The following is a 16,139-nucleotide window of genomic DNA, read 5'->3' on the forward strand; positions in this document are numbered from 1 at the left end:
GTATTTAATTTTGTATCTATCTAAGATGATGGATTTCACTAGACTTAACTGTAATAGTCACTCCATGATATATGTAAATTAAATCATTATGCTTTACATCTTAAACTGATACAGTGCCATATGTCAATCATATCTCAAAAACTACTAGAAGGGAAAAAAATGAAGTATCCAGAGCTTTTGATACAAATTTGTGATCACGTGGCTGAACCAGAAAGGGAAAGTGACATATATCAAAATACGAAAAATTTTTAAAGAATTGTAAACCATGATATAGCCTGTAAGTAAACACATTTTTTCCTGTTGAAAATACTTGACAGAGTCCTTGCATTTGATTGTCTTTGTTCAACAACAACAACAGCAAAACTCTATTAAGTTTTCTTTAAATGTAAAATCTAACTTTATACAAATAGCTATTCATTTAAAAAGTTTTTTTCCCATCCAAAGAGGATCCTTGGTTTGACTTAATATTGTGGGGTGTCTGCAGGTACCTGGAATGGAAACACAAAAGTAGCCATAAAGACTCTTAAACCAGGCACAATGTCCCCTGAATCATTCCTTGAGGAGGCGCAGATCATGAAGAAGTTGAAGCACGACAAACTGGTCCAGCTATATGCCGTGGTGTCCGAGGAGCCCATCTACATCGTCACCGAGTATATGAATAAAGGTTGGCCTGGGCCTCTCGGGCTCCCCCTCACAGGGACCTGCAGGCTTGTCTCAGGGAGGGGAATGGAGCTGCCTGCCTGCTTTTTCCCTCCTTCCTCCATGAGTCAAGCATTCTTTGTCAGGGAGCACAAACTATGTGCTCACTGGCAAAAAGGTTGTACGAACAGACAGTGACCTTGAGTTTGACCCCCAGATTCCTTTGCATGCTTTTGCACATGTCAGGATTTCCAGCTCCTCTTCATAATTGAATAATTCATTTTTAGTATCGGAGTGATTAGTGCATGCATGTGTAGTCGTGTCTGACTCTTTGCAACCCCATGGATTGTAGCCCACCAGGCTCCTCTGTCCATGGGCTTCTCCAGGCAAGAATACTGGAGTGGGTTGCCATTGATACAGAGGGCTATAAAAGTTTGCTGTTATTTGGAATGCCACAGCTTATGTTAAAAATTAAATTTTTTTCAAACAAAGATATGAGGCTATATAGTTTTCAGGTATTCATCTCTCCTGCCTCATTCCCACCACCTTTGTCTGTCTTGAGTCCCCTACTCAAGACACCACAACCTTGACCATGTTGGAAACCCTTATCAAGGGTGAGTTTTTTTTAATCACATCGGTTCAAAACTTATTTGTTTTGCAGTAAAATTTTGTTTGAAAATGCCTTTTTGTGTACAGAAACATAAAAGTAAGAAATTGTGTTATGAAAGGTTTTGTGGCATAGCTTAACCATCTTAATAATAAATTACTTTCTTACAAATTTTTTAAAAATTAAATGTTTTTGCAAGGCTGAACAATTAACATCAGGCACTGATCTCTGGGTTAAGTTTAGCCTCCATCTTTTCAACATCTTTTTTTTTTCTTCAGCTCTCTTCTTAAACATCTGATGTAGAAAGACATGCTTTTAAAGAGCACATTATATTCTCATTCTTTTTCTCTCTCTCTTTGTCTTTCTAATCAAAGCAATATTGTTGGGGATAAGACCACAGATCACTTTGTTTTGGAAAAATAGATGAACCAAACAAGAAACAGCCTTAAAAGGCAACGCATTGTACATCAGATGACACCAGTACAATTTTTCCCTTTCCACGTACTTTCTATTAAAATATATTTGGAATTATTCCCTGGCAGATTGTTTGTCCTTTGTATTTGGTTATTTGGTAAATAACTTTGTGATTAAAGCATGAAAAAAGATACCAGTGATCACATGAACCTCCAGCCTCTGCCCATGATTGCTTCAGCCCCAGTGTTCATTCTGAGCTCCTTAGGCGGAGTCATCACACTGGCTCTGAAGCTGCAGCCTTTGGTTTCAGGTATCTTTCAAGGCCTGATTGGCCATGATCTAATGTGGGGAGCCACCTACCCCAACCCTGTATTCCTCAGATACCCTTTTCTTGATTTAAAAATCTGTCAATAAGCTGAGCCACTGATTGTACACTTTACTATATGTTGGAATCACCTAATACAGGGGTCCCCAACCTTTGAGAGCTAATGCCTGATGATCTGAGGTGGAACTGACATGATAATAATAGAAATAAAGTACACAATAAATGGGATGTGCTTGAATCATCCCTAAAGCATCCACCACCCCCAAGTCCATGGAAACATTGTCTTTAAAGAAGCTTGTCCCTGGTGCCAAAAAGACTGGGAACCACTGATCTAATGGGCTTCTCAAAATATAAGTTTCTGGGCCAAAACTCGATTCTGTAGATGTGGGATGGGTTCTGAGAGTTTGTGTTTCCAACTGGTTCCCCAGGGGTTGCCGTTCTTGCTGGTCCGGGACCATGTACTGGGAACCACTCAGCTAGGCGCTGTTTCTCCACATCACTCTTGAGCAGAACTGATCAGGAATTCGGGAATGAGAGTGAAGTGGTGCAGCCTTTAATCTCATCTAAGGCTGCTTCTTATGACATGAAGTCCCATTTCTTCTAGCTTCATCCCATTTTTGTTGCCCTTAGAATTGGAGTCACCACTGTTTACTTTTAAAAAGTAAAACTGCAGCCTCCAGTGCATAGTTGTTTTTTTTCCTGCCCAGTTTTTATGTGTGAACCTTTTTTTCACTGATAGCCTCATTTCATCTGATTACCTCATTCCTTCTAATAAGAAAACCAAATACAGCCCTTCATTGGGAATTTTGACCTTTCAGAGGAAATCAAAATGACTTTATGTTTTGTTCATAGGAAGTTTACTCGATTTCTTGAAAGATGGGGAAGGAAGGGCTCTGAAATTACCAAATCTCGTGGACATGGCAGCACAGGTAGGCCCTCGATTCATGCCTTAGATTTACCAGTGAGTGAACACGTGGAGCCACGTGTAATGCGCACTTCCTCGGTCTACGCAGGTTGCCGCGGGAATGGCGTACATCGAGCGCATGAATTACATCCACAGAGACCTGCGGTCAGCAAACATTCTCGTGGGGAATGGACTAATTTGCAAGATCGCCGACTTCGGATTGGCCAGGTTGATCGAGGACAATGAGTACACAGCAAGACAAGGTGGGCACTTGAATGAGGAAGGCTCGCGATCCCATCCTGCATAGCCCTTCCTCCTCCTTCCCTCCCTTCTTCCAGAAGATATTCGGAATGTCATTCTCCAGCTGGGTTTTTCCTTCTTGATCTGGCAGGAATCTGACCGCACTGCAGATGGGAGACTGTAGTGGGTTCAGTTGGTGGATAAGATGTTGCTTTTTTCATGCGCGAGTGTCCACTGATGTCCTCCTGGCTTGTGCCACCCTCGTGCCTGCATCCAGGCTCGGGACCCTCTACCTTTCGAGGAGAGGGTGTGGAAGGCCAGGAGAGCAGTCAGGAAGCCGCTCATCATTCCATCAGAGTCTCAGCCAAAACAGAAGGCACTCTCATTGGAGAATTTAATAAAGGAGTTATTTGCGACAGCGCAGGCAGGGTTTAAGAAAACCAGCAGGGCGTGATGCGGCCTCCCAGAGCTTGTAACAGTACCAGAACTAAGAACGAGCAGCTGTGCGTGGAGACCACCGCTGGCTGAGACAGGCCTCTGGGGAAGTCACGCCCAGGCTCACTCTTTAGCCCTCCTACCGGTCTCCTGGCAAGCCCAACTAGAGCCAGCAGTCAGAGGAGCCACTGACAGTCCAGATGGGCCCCGAGAAGGGAGAAGAGAGGTAGAGAGGGGATCTAGAGGGCCAACAGGAGAGAACAAGAGTCACTCGAAAAGCTCCACTTCCTTGAATCATCCCCCTCCATTCCACCCTTTCAAAAGATTTATAGAAATCAGCCTCCAGATAAAATACATCTCAAACCAACAGCCACTCCAGGGGGACAACTTTTCAGGTTCTTCTAGAGTACTAGATAGGGGAGAAGGAATTCCCAGGGTTACTTCCTTTCTTCCAGAACTTTACACAGTGGTCAAAGGGTAAATGTGTGGAATTAAGTGTGCAGTTTGCAACGGAACATAGGCTCCTCATGGCGAACATAACATGTCTGAAGGAAGCGGGGTCAGCTTCATTGTTATTCTTAACCAAAGCCAAGTCATTCTGAGCAAGGCTGAGCAATGACTGGAATAGGTTACAGGGCGGTGTTATCTCCTAGAGGTTATAATGGTTAGCTCTGCAGTTCTTCTTTCTCGCCTTCTTTTCTAATTCTTTCATGTCATGCCAGTTCTTCCCTCCTTTTATCCTTCTTGGCAGTCTCAAGTGATGAGGGGAAAAAAATGCTAAACTAAGACCCTGCCTCGTACAGATACTGTCCAAAGGCTAAATTACATGTCGGTCAGACAGCTCGGCTATTTGAATTTCCCCAACATGTGGCAGTTCTTGTCCTGGAGCCAAAGGCCGACACATTGAGCATGCCCATTCATCACACACATGCACATGTGCATATGCACACGCGCGCATGCACACACACACACACACACACACACACTGCAGGGCCAGATGGTATGCCGTATCACTAATCAAAGGCACGTGGGCAGCTTTGATTGGCACTGCAGTCCAGAGAGGACTGTGGGCACGATTTTGAGTCAAGGTGAGCTGAGCGGGTCTGAAGTGCCCCCGGATCTGAGACCTGGCCCTAAATGAGAGAGTTTACCCTGAGGCAAACCTGTCAGATCCCAGCTCACAGACCCAGAAGGAGAGGCGAGCGGGTGAAGGTTGAGAGACATGAATCTTTGGTTTAGGAAGGGGTGAGTCATATCAGCATCCTTCTGTGTGTGAGTGTTTTGGGGCTGGAGGAAGCAGTTCAGGATTTGTTTCTCCCATCCCCCCAGGCTCTGGACTGTCTGGAATTTGTCGTTAGCACCCTTGAGTCATCAATAAATGAGAACGTTGCAGAGCCTGAAGCCCAAGCATGCTGGCAGGGGTGCTGTTGACAGGGCTGGGTGTTTAGTTCATGGGGTGAGATGCCTAGGCTGTGGCCCTGGGTGATTAGCGTCTGGGGGAAGGCACGTCAGGAGCCCTCGCTGCAGTCCCCTCAAAGTGTGCTGCTGCTGTGGAACAGGGCTGTGTGGCTGACCTCAACCCCAGCCCTCCCGTCCTGCCTTCCTCCCGATTGTCTTTTCTGGTGGTGTCCTCTCCACCTCCATCACCTTCCCAGATGTTGTCGTGATGCCCTTCAGAGGGTCAGCTTCACGCCCTTAATTTCCAAACAGAATACTCCACCCTTCTCTCTTCCAATTCTTTTTTCTTCTCTCTCCCCTTTTATAAGTATCTTCTGTGTGCTAAGTCGCTTCAGTCATGTCTGACTCTTTGCAACCCTATAGACTAGAGAATTAAACTGGGGAGAAAAAAGCAAAGACTGGGCCCCTGGGATTTGCCAGGAGAATAAAAGAAATGTTGCAACAGAGGACAAAGAAGGAGCAGGGGTGTTTATAGGAAACCTACCCAGTGCCAGATCCAAGCGGGCAAATGTGAGGAGTGGAGTGGGAAAGATAGATACAGGCTCAGAGAGGCTGAGTGACAAAGTCACACAGCCAGTCAAAAGGCAGAGGCAGGATTTGGATTCAGGCATAGCTGGTCCTGTCAAATCCACCCTCTTATGCTATGCTGACTGCCTCTCATCAGGACAGTGATTGAAAGAAGAGAAAAATAAAAAATTGAAAGGATTGGTCATAAGCTCCTTTTCCCCTTTATTTTATAGAAGCGCTTTTAAGAGGCACCTTCTAAAGTGCATGTGAGGGGAGTTGGAAGACCTTCATCTGCCAGCTCCAGATCAGCCCAGCTGTTTACAGAGCACCTCTAGGGGTCTGCCCTGTGCCCAGGCCGCTTTACGAGGCAGGAAGGGCCCAGTGTGTATCCACTGGCGTGCTCTGCAGATGGCATGCATGCTTCATGCTGAAGTTTCTGCGGGGAATTAGTCAGTTCTTCCAGACAGCTGCTCCGTGTGCCTGAAAATATTTACAAGTCCGGTTTTATGTTCCCCACAGCCTCAGCCAGGCCGCATCTTGTTTATGGAAGTGTGGGCAGTGTTGAGAAGTGTGTGCCGATCACAGGTATTTTCAGAATGTGGGTGACTGTTGTTTCTCAACACAGTGGTGAGGTTCCCATCTAAGGGCTTGCTGAAATGTCTCTCCCTCCTCCTATGTGGTGGATGAGCTGGCATTTCCCCAGGCACCTGCAGAACTGGATTTGGGACCTGAGTTAAACAGCCGCTCCTGAGTTCCTTTGTCCTCCCCTGCCTGCCCTACTGGATTGTAAGCAGCAGCCCATATCAGGGAGAAGGTCAAGACCAGGCCCAGAGCTGTGGAGGGTGGTCCTCTGCCAGTAGCATTCTGGAGGCAACTAGCAATCATTTGGTATTGCTCATTTTCTTACCTCTGCATGTCCCCCAGTGACAGCAGTTAGGTCTTCTTCTGTCCAATCTGCATCTCCAAGTAATGGCAACCGTCATTATTTGAGTGCCCTTCAAAGTGAAGGGGCTTCGATAGGAGCTCCTGAGCCAAAGAAGCCAAAGACTGAACCGGAGCAAGCTGCCAGCATGGAGTCAGATGAGATCTGAAACCCGTCCCTATCACCCACCAGCTCTGGGGCCTTGGGCACATTACCTAACTTTTCCACACCTTTGCTTGCTTATCTGTAAAGTGGAAACATACTTTCCCTGTTTGGTGCTTTCGTTTTTGCAAAGATTAAGTGAAACAGCACATGTAAATTGTTTAGCACAGTACCTGGCATGTAGCGACTGGTAAACAAAAAGGACTCTTGTTATTCTGTCCTGGACAAGACTAAGTTCTTGGGGAATAAACGAATTCCAGATTGGCCACAGACACGTGGAAAGGCTCAGCCACCATCCGGGAAAGGGAGAGAGGGATCAAAGCTAATTCCCTGTGGTCAAATATGAGTGGTCATGACGACGCAGTTGCCAGCAACAGGCGTGAGTGAGTCAGGAAGGTTTTCTTTTCCAAGAACAAGGGTGAGTTTGGTTTGGTTTGGGATTTGTTGAGCTTGAGGTAGTTGTGGCGGTACATCCAAGTTTGATGTCCAAGCCCAGAGAGGTCAGTGGGGGTGCCCTCACCTCTGAGCACTCCTCTCCATATCACCACCCCTCAGCCACCCATGGCTTCTCACCCCCATGCTGCCTGCACCCTCCCTTGAGGTCTGATCACAGCCCCTCCTGCCACCAGTTCCCCAGAGGTCATGCAAGAATTCTTGAAAAAATTTTTCTTGAAAAAAAGTTTCTTCCTGAGCTTTTAGGAAGCTCAGTGCTGACTAATACTGATTTAAACCTAACAAGCTCAGATAGACCTGGCTTACGTATCAGAATGATTTGCTTTTGTGGATACATTTTTTTTTATTGAGTCATAATATATGTACAATAAAATGAATAAGTCTGAAGTGTACAACTCAGGGAATTTTTACATATGGGGGTGCCCTTGAAATTGCCCACAGATGAAGATACAAACATTGCCAGCCCCCTAGAAGACCCCCTCATCCCCTTCTAGACAGTCAGCACTCCCAAAAGTAGCCCCTGTTTTACCTCTGTCACCAGAGATTCCTTTTCCCTGTAACTGAACTTCGTATAAACAAATCATTCAGTATCCGTCTTTTGTGTCTAGTTTCTTTTGCGTCATTGTGAGATTCATCCATGTTGCTGCATGAAACAGTAGGTCTTTCCTTTTCTTTGCTGAGTAGTATTCCATTTACACATAAATCCACATATCCATTCTCCTGGTATTTCTACCTGGGAGACTTTATGAAATTAGCTGCCATGGCAGTGGTCATGTCCTCCTATCTTCTGGGTATAGTTCTAGGAGTGGAACTGTTGGTCTTAGGACAGACCTGTACTGCCCAGCAGGCTCTGTGGCCTTATCTTTAAAGATAGAATATACAGGCACTGTGCTGCATAGGTGCTTTATTTCTCTTTAGGCCGCTAAGGCAGCGTGGTGAGGCTGTGGAAGCTGTGGCTGGCTGTCAGGAAGCCCGAGTTTGAACTAGCTATCTCTTACAAGGTTGGTGTATCCCCAGGCAAATCAGTTAACCTTTCTGAGCCTCATTTTTTAGCATCCGTAAAATGGAGATAATAAAAATAATTACCTCACATAATTAGTGTGAGAATTAAATGGGCTCTCTATAAAAGCTGTTGGAGGGTTGTGAAATATAAACCATTCTTATAACCTGAACTTTTTGTGTGTGATGTACATTTGCCTTGAAAGAGGTCTTTATTTTCTTAACTAAAAATTCTTTTTAAGGAAAAAGCTAGTAAGGAATAGTAAAGAATAATTTTTCTTGTAAGAAAAATAATACATTTCGTTATTTTACAGCCAATTCCATTGGTCTGGGCAGGTGCCATTTGGTTTATCTGCATGCCCAAGGGCCCCTCTGCACACAGCTGGGAGTTGGTGGTCTGCTCACCAGCCTCTCCAGCAGAGTTTCGTTTTTTCTCAGATTTGCCTTCTCTGTTGAGAACTGTCCCTACCTCCATTATTTTTGATCTTGTCAAGTCTGAACATCTGATGGACATTCTCAGCAGTGTCACTGATGGTTGCGCATGCGTGTGTGCACGTGCACACCCACATTCGTGTGCAAATATGTGTTCCAAAGATGGCAGGGACTGGATTGGCTTAGAGTATGACCCATGAAATCAAGTTATCCTGATGTGAGTATTAGCAACACTGCTAATGAGTTGTGAGGCCTTGGATGAATTACTTAACCTCTCTGAGCCTTTATTTCCTCCTCTAAAAACAGGGATAATAGTTATCTGTATCAGAAAATTGTTGTATGGCTTCCCTGAGAACAGACAGAAAACACTTAGCACAAAGCAGATGCTGAGCTGACAGTTGTATAATTTTAGTTACTAGTAGTAGCAATAGTAACATCACTACTATTGATCCACTGGGGTGTTATAGTGTTCTTTCTCCCTTCCCCGCCCAGTCTCTTACACACACACACACACACACACACACACTCACTCACTCACACTCTTGGTTTTTCCCTACCCCCTCCATCAGGGTCTCCCGCAAAAAGGACACACACACACACACACACTCTTGGTTTTTCCCTACCCCCTCCATCAGGGTCTCCCGCAAAAAGGACACACACACACACACACACACTCACTCTTGGTTTTTCCCTACCCCCTCCATCAGGGTCTCCCGCAAAAAGGACCTGCCTATTTAACCCTTTCTTCTCCTGATTTGAATCATCACAAAGATGGGAACTTAGAGTTGCTCTGTGTTTTAGGTTTATTTGGGGTTTGGGGGTTTTCTGGGGTTTTTCAAGGTCTAAGTTAATGACAGGATCATTGCTGAGAAAGCAAATGTCAAAGCCCCATTTAATCTTTGGGTCTTTGGAATGTATGGAAACGGGCATTTAGGACTTTGTATAAAACCTGCTGTAGGTTTAGGTTTATGTATTAAACAGAAGAAAAATACGTCTATTCAAATGAGGGTTTAGGTTGAATAGATTATTATCTGGAGAAAATTCCTATATAAATTAGACTGCAAAGAATTCATAATTGTTGCAGTTTTCATGTTAATTATTTCATGTTAAAAAATTGTTGCTGCATAAATTAACACATTCTTTCATGGAGAACATATTTTAGAAAGATTTGTTACTTTAATAACTCTTTGTGTATTAGAAATCCCAGATGCCTGTACTAATTAAATATAATCAGATTTTGGATTCAAAAAGCACAGTAGCCATTTAACACAAACAAGCAGGCAGCTAGGTTGACAAACACAGTCAGGAAGAAGCAGATCCCTGTTTCTTTCAGATTTGGTATTTCACCATTCAGAACTGTGAATTCAATTCCTGTCCTTCCTTTGTACTGCCACGACTGGGGATTATCAGACTCGGAACGCCAGCTTTCCAGCTCAAGGGCTCCTGCAGAATTATTAATCAGCCTCTTCTGAGGCCCCTGTAATCCGGAGGCAGATCAAGGCTGATCTCGCCGCGAGATGCCCTCCCTGCTCCCGCCGGCACATGCGTTTCTTGTTCTCTGTCAACAACAGCATTGCCATTCCCACACAGTGTGCTATGACCTGAACAGCAAAAGTCAGGGGAGGAGGAGGGGGGAAAAACCCTTTTAATTATTGAATTTAATCTAATTCTTCCCATGCTAGAGAAGCAAATCATCCTTTGACAAAAAGCAAACCCTTTCCAGCTCAGCTATTGTTTTAAGCACAGAGCAGGAAGCTCATTTGTTTGAACTGACCGTGCCGCTGGGCCTCGATCAGGGTCGCGGGTCCCGGGGGTGTCTGCTGAGAGCCCAAGGCTCTCCCCGCAGAACTCCCTGCCCTCAGCCAGGCCCTCCCAGCCCTCCTTCCTGCTGTTGCTGAGAGAGCTGCGTGCCGGAGCCCAGCCTGGTTCCAATCAAGCCTCCCAGATTCCGAGTTTGGTGCACTTCCGTCACAGGCAGAGAGCGCCTTCATTTGTATTCCGACCCCGGCGGCTGGGCTACCACCAGCTTTTCCGAGAGGGGCGCTTTGTTTATTTGCGCACCCACCGCGGAGCCCCGGCGCCAGGTTCAGCGCTGCGGGGAGCGGTCAGGCTGCCCGACGGAGGCTGATGGGTGGGGCAGATCATGTTTTCCTCGGAAAAGGGACGCGGGGCAAGCCAGAGACTAAAAGGAAAGGAAAACTCACCCCTACCTCCCCCACTGTCTCTTTTAAAATTAAAACTGTTTGCTGGGAGGACATGGATTCATTCCTTCCATCCGCATAGCCTGGCTGCTCCCTGACTCTGCACCTGGGGGGCAGAAGGGAGGGGACAGATGGGCCTGCTGTAAGCTCCAGTCACCGAGAGCTCAGCCTGTCTGAATATCTTTCCTCTTCTCTGCACTGGGCGGTCATGTTTTGTATTCCCTATGGGTCGGTCTCTCTCTCTCTCTCTCTCTCTCTCCCTCTCCCCCTCCTTTGTGCTGTCTTGAGCAAAGCAATTTGGCAGTTGTTTCTGAATGGTCAGAGCAAGTCCTTGGTTTGTGCACCCACGTTCCTTAGTACTCATCAAGAAGGAAGCAGATGGTCACCCTCTGTGATTTTAAAGTGTGTAAATAGGAACTACAGACTGCCATCAAACATCAAGAATGTCACTTGGCTTCCTTGTCTTGCTTTGCTGAGAGAAGTCCTGCGTTTGCATCATCCTGATAATCAGGGACAGCCAGTGCACGTGAAAGCTGTCCAGTGTTTTGGAGGAGGGTGCACAGCAGCACGGGGCTGGTCTCCCCAAAGGCACAGGCAGGGGCTGGGAGAGTGGTGTGGAAAAGCACCCCAAAGTGGTTATTGTCTTCTATTCATCCTCTCTTCCTTCCGTTTCTTCCTGACTCCCAACCAGACCCTTGGTATGACCACCAGCTGTTTCTGAGCAGTATCTCCAACCGCAGTGTCCCTTACCACCTAGCAGGCTTTGTGACATGATGTCAGACTGACCCAGGCCCACTGCCCCTGCTAGGGGTGACCAGATTCTTGAGATGACGTCTGTGTAGAGCTCAATTTCAGATGTGTGTTTTGACTTCAGTCTGAATTCTCACCACCGTGAACGGCAGCATACGATTGCTTCCATTCCGCAGCTTTCTTGCCTTTTGTTCTGGAGAAAAGACCACAGATACGGTCTCCATCATACCCAGAGTGTGAGTCAGAGATTTGGTCCTACCTTTGCCTTCCTTGTAGTTCTTGGAAAGCTGGAAGGATCATTGGAGTTATTCAACATTCTAGTGTTCTAGAACAGCAAGCAGGGGCCCTCCTTTCTTCAGTTCCACCCAAGATAATCGCTTCCACAAGTCCCAACCACCTCCCCCACACACACACGCACATACATACACACACATTCAGTACTTCAGGCAAGTCTTTTTGTTTGTTTGTTTTTTTGGCCATGCTGGTGGCATGCAGCATCTTAGTTCCCCAACCAGGTATTGAACCCGTGCCCCCTGCAGTGGAAGCACAGAGTCTTAACCCCTGGACCACCAGGGAAGTCCCAGGCAAAGTCTTGCTGATGAATCATAGATCTCCTCCCTGAGAGCACGGGGACCAAACAGCATGATTTCAGGAGATGCTGGTTAATTTCATCCTTTGTTGCCAGTGAGAGTTCTCCTGGGTTGGCATTGGTCAACCTTGGGAGAAAGGTGATGGGGGAAGGCTAGTGTCCTTCCCTCCACTTCTGGCTCCCCCATAGGTTTGTAAAAGAATGTCACTGGCTCCTTTCTGTTCTCCTCCATGTAAGGCACTCCCGCCCTCCCACAGTTCACTGGCCTTCCCATCCGTCCTCGACTACAAAACACCAGGACCGGTGGCTTGCCTCCAGCCTCACCCACCATCCTCCCAGGTGGCTGGGCTTGCTGCCCGCTGTCCTCTAGTTGTCCTGATTAGGCTTTTAATACACACTGATGGATTTTCTACTCCTTCTTGTCTGGTCCTTGGCCTGGGGCTCCACTTGGAACTTTGTTCATGCCTTTCAGCGTGACTATTCCTTCCTGGATTCAGCCACACCAGACTTTGGTTCAGTGCCTGGCTAAGCAGCCATCATGTTTACAGCATGTTCAGGCCCTGCCTGGGTTCTTGTCTTCCTCCCCCAAACTTGGTCCTCCTCCACCCACAACCTGGGGAGGATGGCACTCCTCCCTTCTCCCCACCTCCTTCCTTCTCTAACACCCCACTGACCGTTATGCATTTCAAATAGAATAGCATCTCAGCCCATTGTACCATTTACTTTTCCTTTTTTTTTTACACATGGTGCTAAAAATCTTACGAACCTAAACTAGAAATTACAACAGAATGTGTCACCAGGAATAACTGGGAAACACACAGTTGTATTACTCCAGACACGTTTGGGAAATTTTAAATTTTGCTTGGGCATGTTTTATTGGGTTTGAAATCATCCTTTTGTTGAATAACCACAAAGTTCCAGGTCAGATCAGCTCTGATTTTACCTCTTTCACAGGATATCCTGTCCAGGTCCCACCTTGTTACCACCCCCACCCTGCCCCACGCCCTACCAACCATGTAATCAGCTTCCTGTTACTGGCATAGATCATGCTTTCTTTTATTCTCCAGGGTAACTTTAAAGTTGAAGTACTTCACATTATTTAATATTGGATATAATAGCTTGCAGAGTTTACTGCTTTATAACTAAAGAGGGTTCTGGATGGATCTTTGGTTCAGAAAAACTGTGTCTGTTGTTGATACCAATGCCTTTCTTCCTTACAGATGCTTTTAGGGCACCATTTGTATTCTCTGGAGGGAGGGTTTGGCTGCTTTTATTTGCCACTGGCTTTGCCTTCTCCACCAAGGCCCAAGTTTTTAGCCAGAGGGGATATTCTCAAGGCTATAGAATTGGCCTGGTCACCATTAGGAAAAAAAAAAGGCTTGAGAGTCCAGCTCTCCAGTAAGAGCTAGTAATATGAGCTGGGCCTCCCCAGGCCTGTCCTGGTCCCTGCCTGGAGCTCCAAGAAGAATAGAGGGTCCCATCGCAGCATCCCGTGTGGCCGCCCTGTGTGGGTCCTCTTTCCCTTGCTCCTGAGCCCTCTTCTGCCTGAAACCAGAGCCACAATTAGCTCTGTTGGGTTTCCCCGTGAGCTCTGTCCCCAGCTGCCCGGAATGTCCTAGGGCAGGAGGTGGCTCCTGCTTGGTTTCCCAGGAGTGCCTCTGGCTATGCTGGGGACTCCTGGAGGCTGAGTGAGTTCTCAGTGATTGACTGCTGAGTGTATGGGCTTTTCTTCATCCTCTTTCCCTCTCATGAAGTTTGGAGAGCTTTGGCTGGCCTGATGCAACTCAGAGCCTTTGCATTAAGATCCAAGGAAGATACTAGCTAGCATTTATTTAAATATTGTGAGGTGCCAGATGCTGTGCTGAGCCCTTTGCATTATTTGTAATTCTCATCACAGCCTTGTGAGATCCCAGTTTACAGACAAGGAGACTGATACTTAGCAGGCTTTTAAATGGTCACCCAGCAAAACCAGTGTGCACACCCAGGTCTGCCTAACTCTGGGGCCCCTTTCCCTAATGACTGCCTTGAGCCTTCCAGAAATGACCACTCCAGCCCAGGCCACAACTGGGCCTCTTTGCGTTGTCACAAAAAATATTTGCTCCCTCTTTTCTGGCCGACTTTCACACCCTTAGTGCAGGGGGCAGACTGGAAAGTGAAGGTCCCTGCGGCCTTCAGTTGAGCATCTGAAATGCCGCCACCGAGGGCCTTAATGCACCAAGATGCATAAAGTACTGTAACTGAATCAAGTAAGAACTTTCTTTTTAAGATGCAAGAAAGCAGATTGCCTAGCCCGAAAGGACCTTCATTCACTTGATAGGGGCCTGGGAGGTTGGGATGAGCCATCCTGACCTAATGAAATTTAGCTGGTCATCCTGTTTCCACTTAAAAACCAAGAGCCTTTGGTCAGACTGTCCTGGAGTGCAGTGAGGAGGCTCTTATTCCTATAACTCTAAGGGTGAAAATAATTATTCGTTCCGCAGCTGTATTGTGTCACTATTTTTTGTTTGGTTTGATTAAATTTGTGTAAAGGAAGAGAATCTCTGTGGCCATCAGAGTGTTGGAGAAATTGCTAGGTTGACCCTTTAACCAATTAAAGCATTTATTGAGCAATTGCTGTTTAACCAGCCTTAGGCAAGGTACTGTGAAGGAAGAGCAGCATAAAACATGGACTCCAGCCTCAAATGATCTCCGTTCTATTTAAGGAGAAGCAGAATAACTAGGAGAGAGACATACTGGAAACAGGATGTGGCAGTGGTGGTTGAGTGTTTGGGCTCTAGAGCCAGACTCCCTTGAGCCAGACTTCAAATCCCAGCTCCACCATTTATGTGCGTCCTTTGGCCTATCATTTTACCTCTGTTCAGTTTTCTTGTCTGTAGAACAGGACTATAATCGGTATCTGCCTCATATGGGTAAAGCACTTAGCGTGATGCTTGCCACTTACCAAGCACTCAATATATGCTTAGCTGTTGTGGGAGCGTCTAACGTCAGGCTTTAGTAAACTTGTTTATCACACTGGCTCCAGGAGCATGGGTGAGCTCAGTGAAGACTGGAGTAGTCACAGATGACTTGATGAAGCAGGTGGGGCTGGAGCTGAGCAAGCTTTAGCTAAGCAGGTAGAAGGAGAGACAACGTTTAGAATATGTTAATGTAGAAGAGACAAGTTCATGATCATGCCAAGTGCAGGGTACAGGTTATAGGAAAGCAAACTAGACTGGATTTAACTATGGGTTTGGGGCAGAAAGAACCAAAGTTGAATAGATATGTGGGTCCTAGGAAACTGGATGGGAGATTTTGACTTAATGCAGTAGGGAACCCACTGTGTGGTTGTGGGGGAGGCTGGTGTGGACATTATGAAGCTGAGGCTTAAAATTGTTAATTGGAAAAACAGTGAGCTGAAGGCTGGGCACCATGGTTCAAGGTCTAAACAGAGGGACGAGGACCTAAATCGAGTTTTGGCAGAGAACTTAAACAGGAAAGGGCAAGTTTGAGAGGCTTGTCAGAGAGGGAAGCAAGAGGCTTTATTGATGGGTTAGATAGTGGGTTTAAGGAGAAGGAGAAGTCTCAGCCAGCTTTCAAGTTTTTTCATCTTGAAGCCTGGCAGAGTGGGGTCTGATTCCCAGAAAAGGGATACTAAAAAAAGAGCCTCTGTTTGCTTCCTAGAATATTAAAGTACGAATCAACTTTGTCAGCCATCTAGGAAAATTTTCCACCTACAGGAACTTCTTTTATAACAAACTGTCTTATTCATAGTAAAATGATTTAATGAAAAATCAATTTAGATTCATAGTTGCCACATTTGAGATAAAGTTGCAGCATCCTAGAGGCTTTGTCCCTTAGACATTTGCAAATCGGGAACCAAGGTTTCAGATAAGAGACAAAGTTTTTCCAGTGTTTCCCCTGCTGTTCACACAGAAATGCTGGGCAGGGTTAATCCTGAGAGAGGCGTGTTTCCCCAAGGAATGAGCAGAGAGAAGAGTCTATAGCACTGAGACCTCTGAGACACTTAGAGAGAGGGAAACTGAGGAGGAACCTACAGCAGAGACCAGAGAAGTGCCCAGAAAGAAAGGAAGAGCATCAGGGAAGAAGAAACTCAGAAAAGATT

General features: G+C 46.1%; 1 protein-coding gene across 6 annotated transcripts in view; it reads left to right on the top strand.

Moving 5' to 3' along the window:
- FYN (FYN proto-oncogene, Src family tyrosine kinase) overlaps positions 1-16,139 on the top strand; it is a 212,087-nt gene that overhangs the window by 178,070 nt on the left and 17,878 nt on the right. For all 6 annotated transcript variants that reach the window (XM_005210788.4, XM_005210791.4, XM_010808438.4 and 3 more), the window contains 3 exons: positions 485-664; positions 2,838-2,914; positions 2,999-3,152. In XM_005210788.4, the coding sequence (XP_005210845.1) occupies positions 485-664; positions 2,838-2,914; positions 2,999-3,152 (411 nt within the window). The remainder of the gene's footprint in view (positions 1-484; positions 665-2,837; positions 2,915-2,998; positions 3,153-16,139) is intronic.

This window comes from Bos taurus, chromosome 9, assembly GCF_002263795.3.
Source record: "Bos taurus isolate L1 Dominette 01449 registration number 42190680 breed Hereford chromosome 9, ARS-UCD2.0, whole genome shotgun sequence".
NCBI classification, from domain to species: Eukaryota; Metazoa; Chordata; class Mammalia; order Artiodactyla; family Bovidae; genus Bos; species Bos taurus.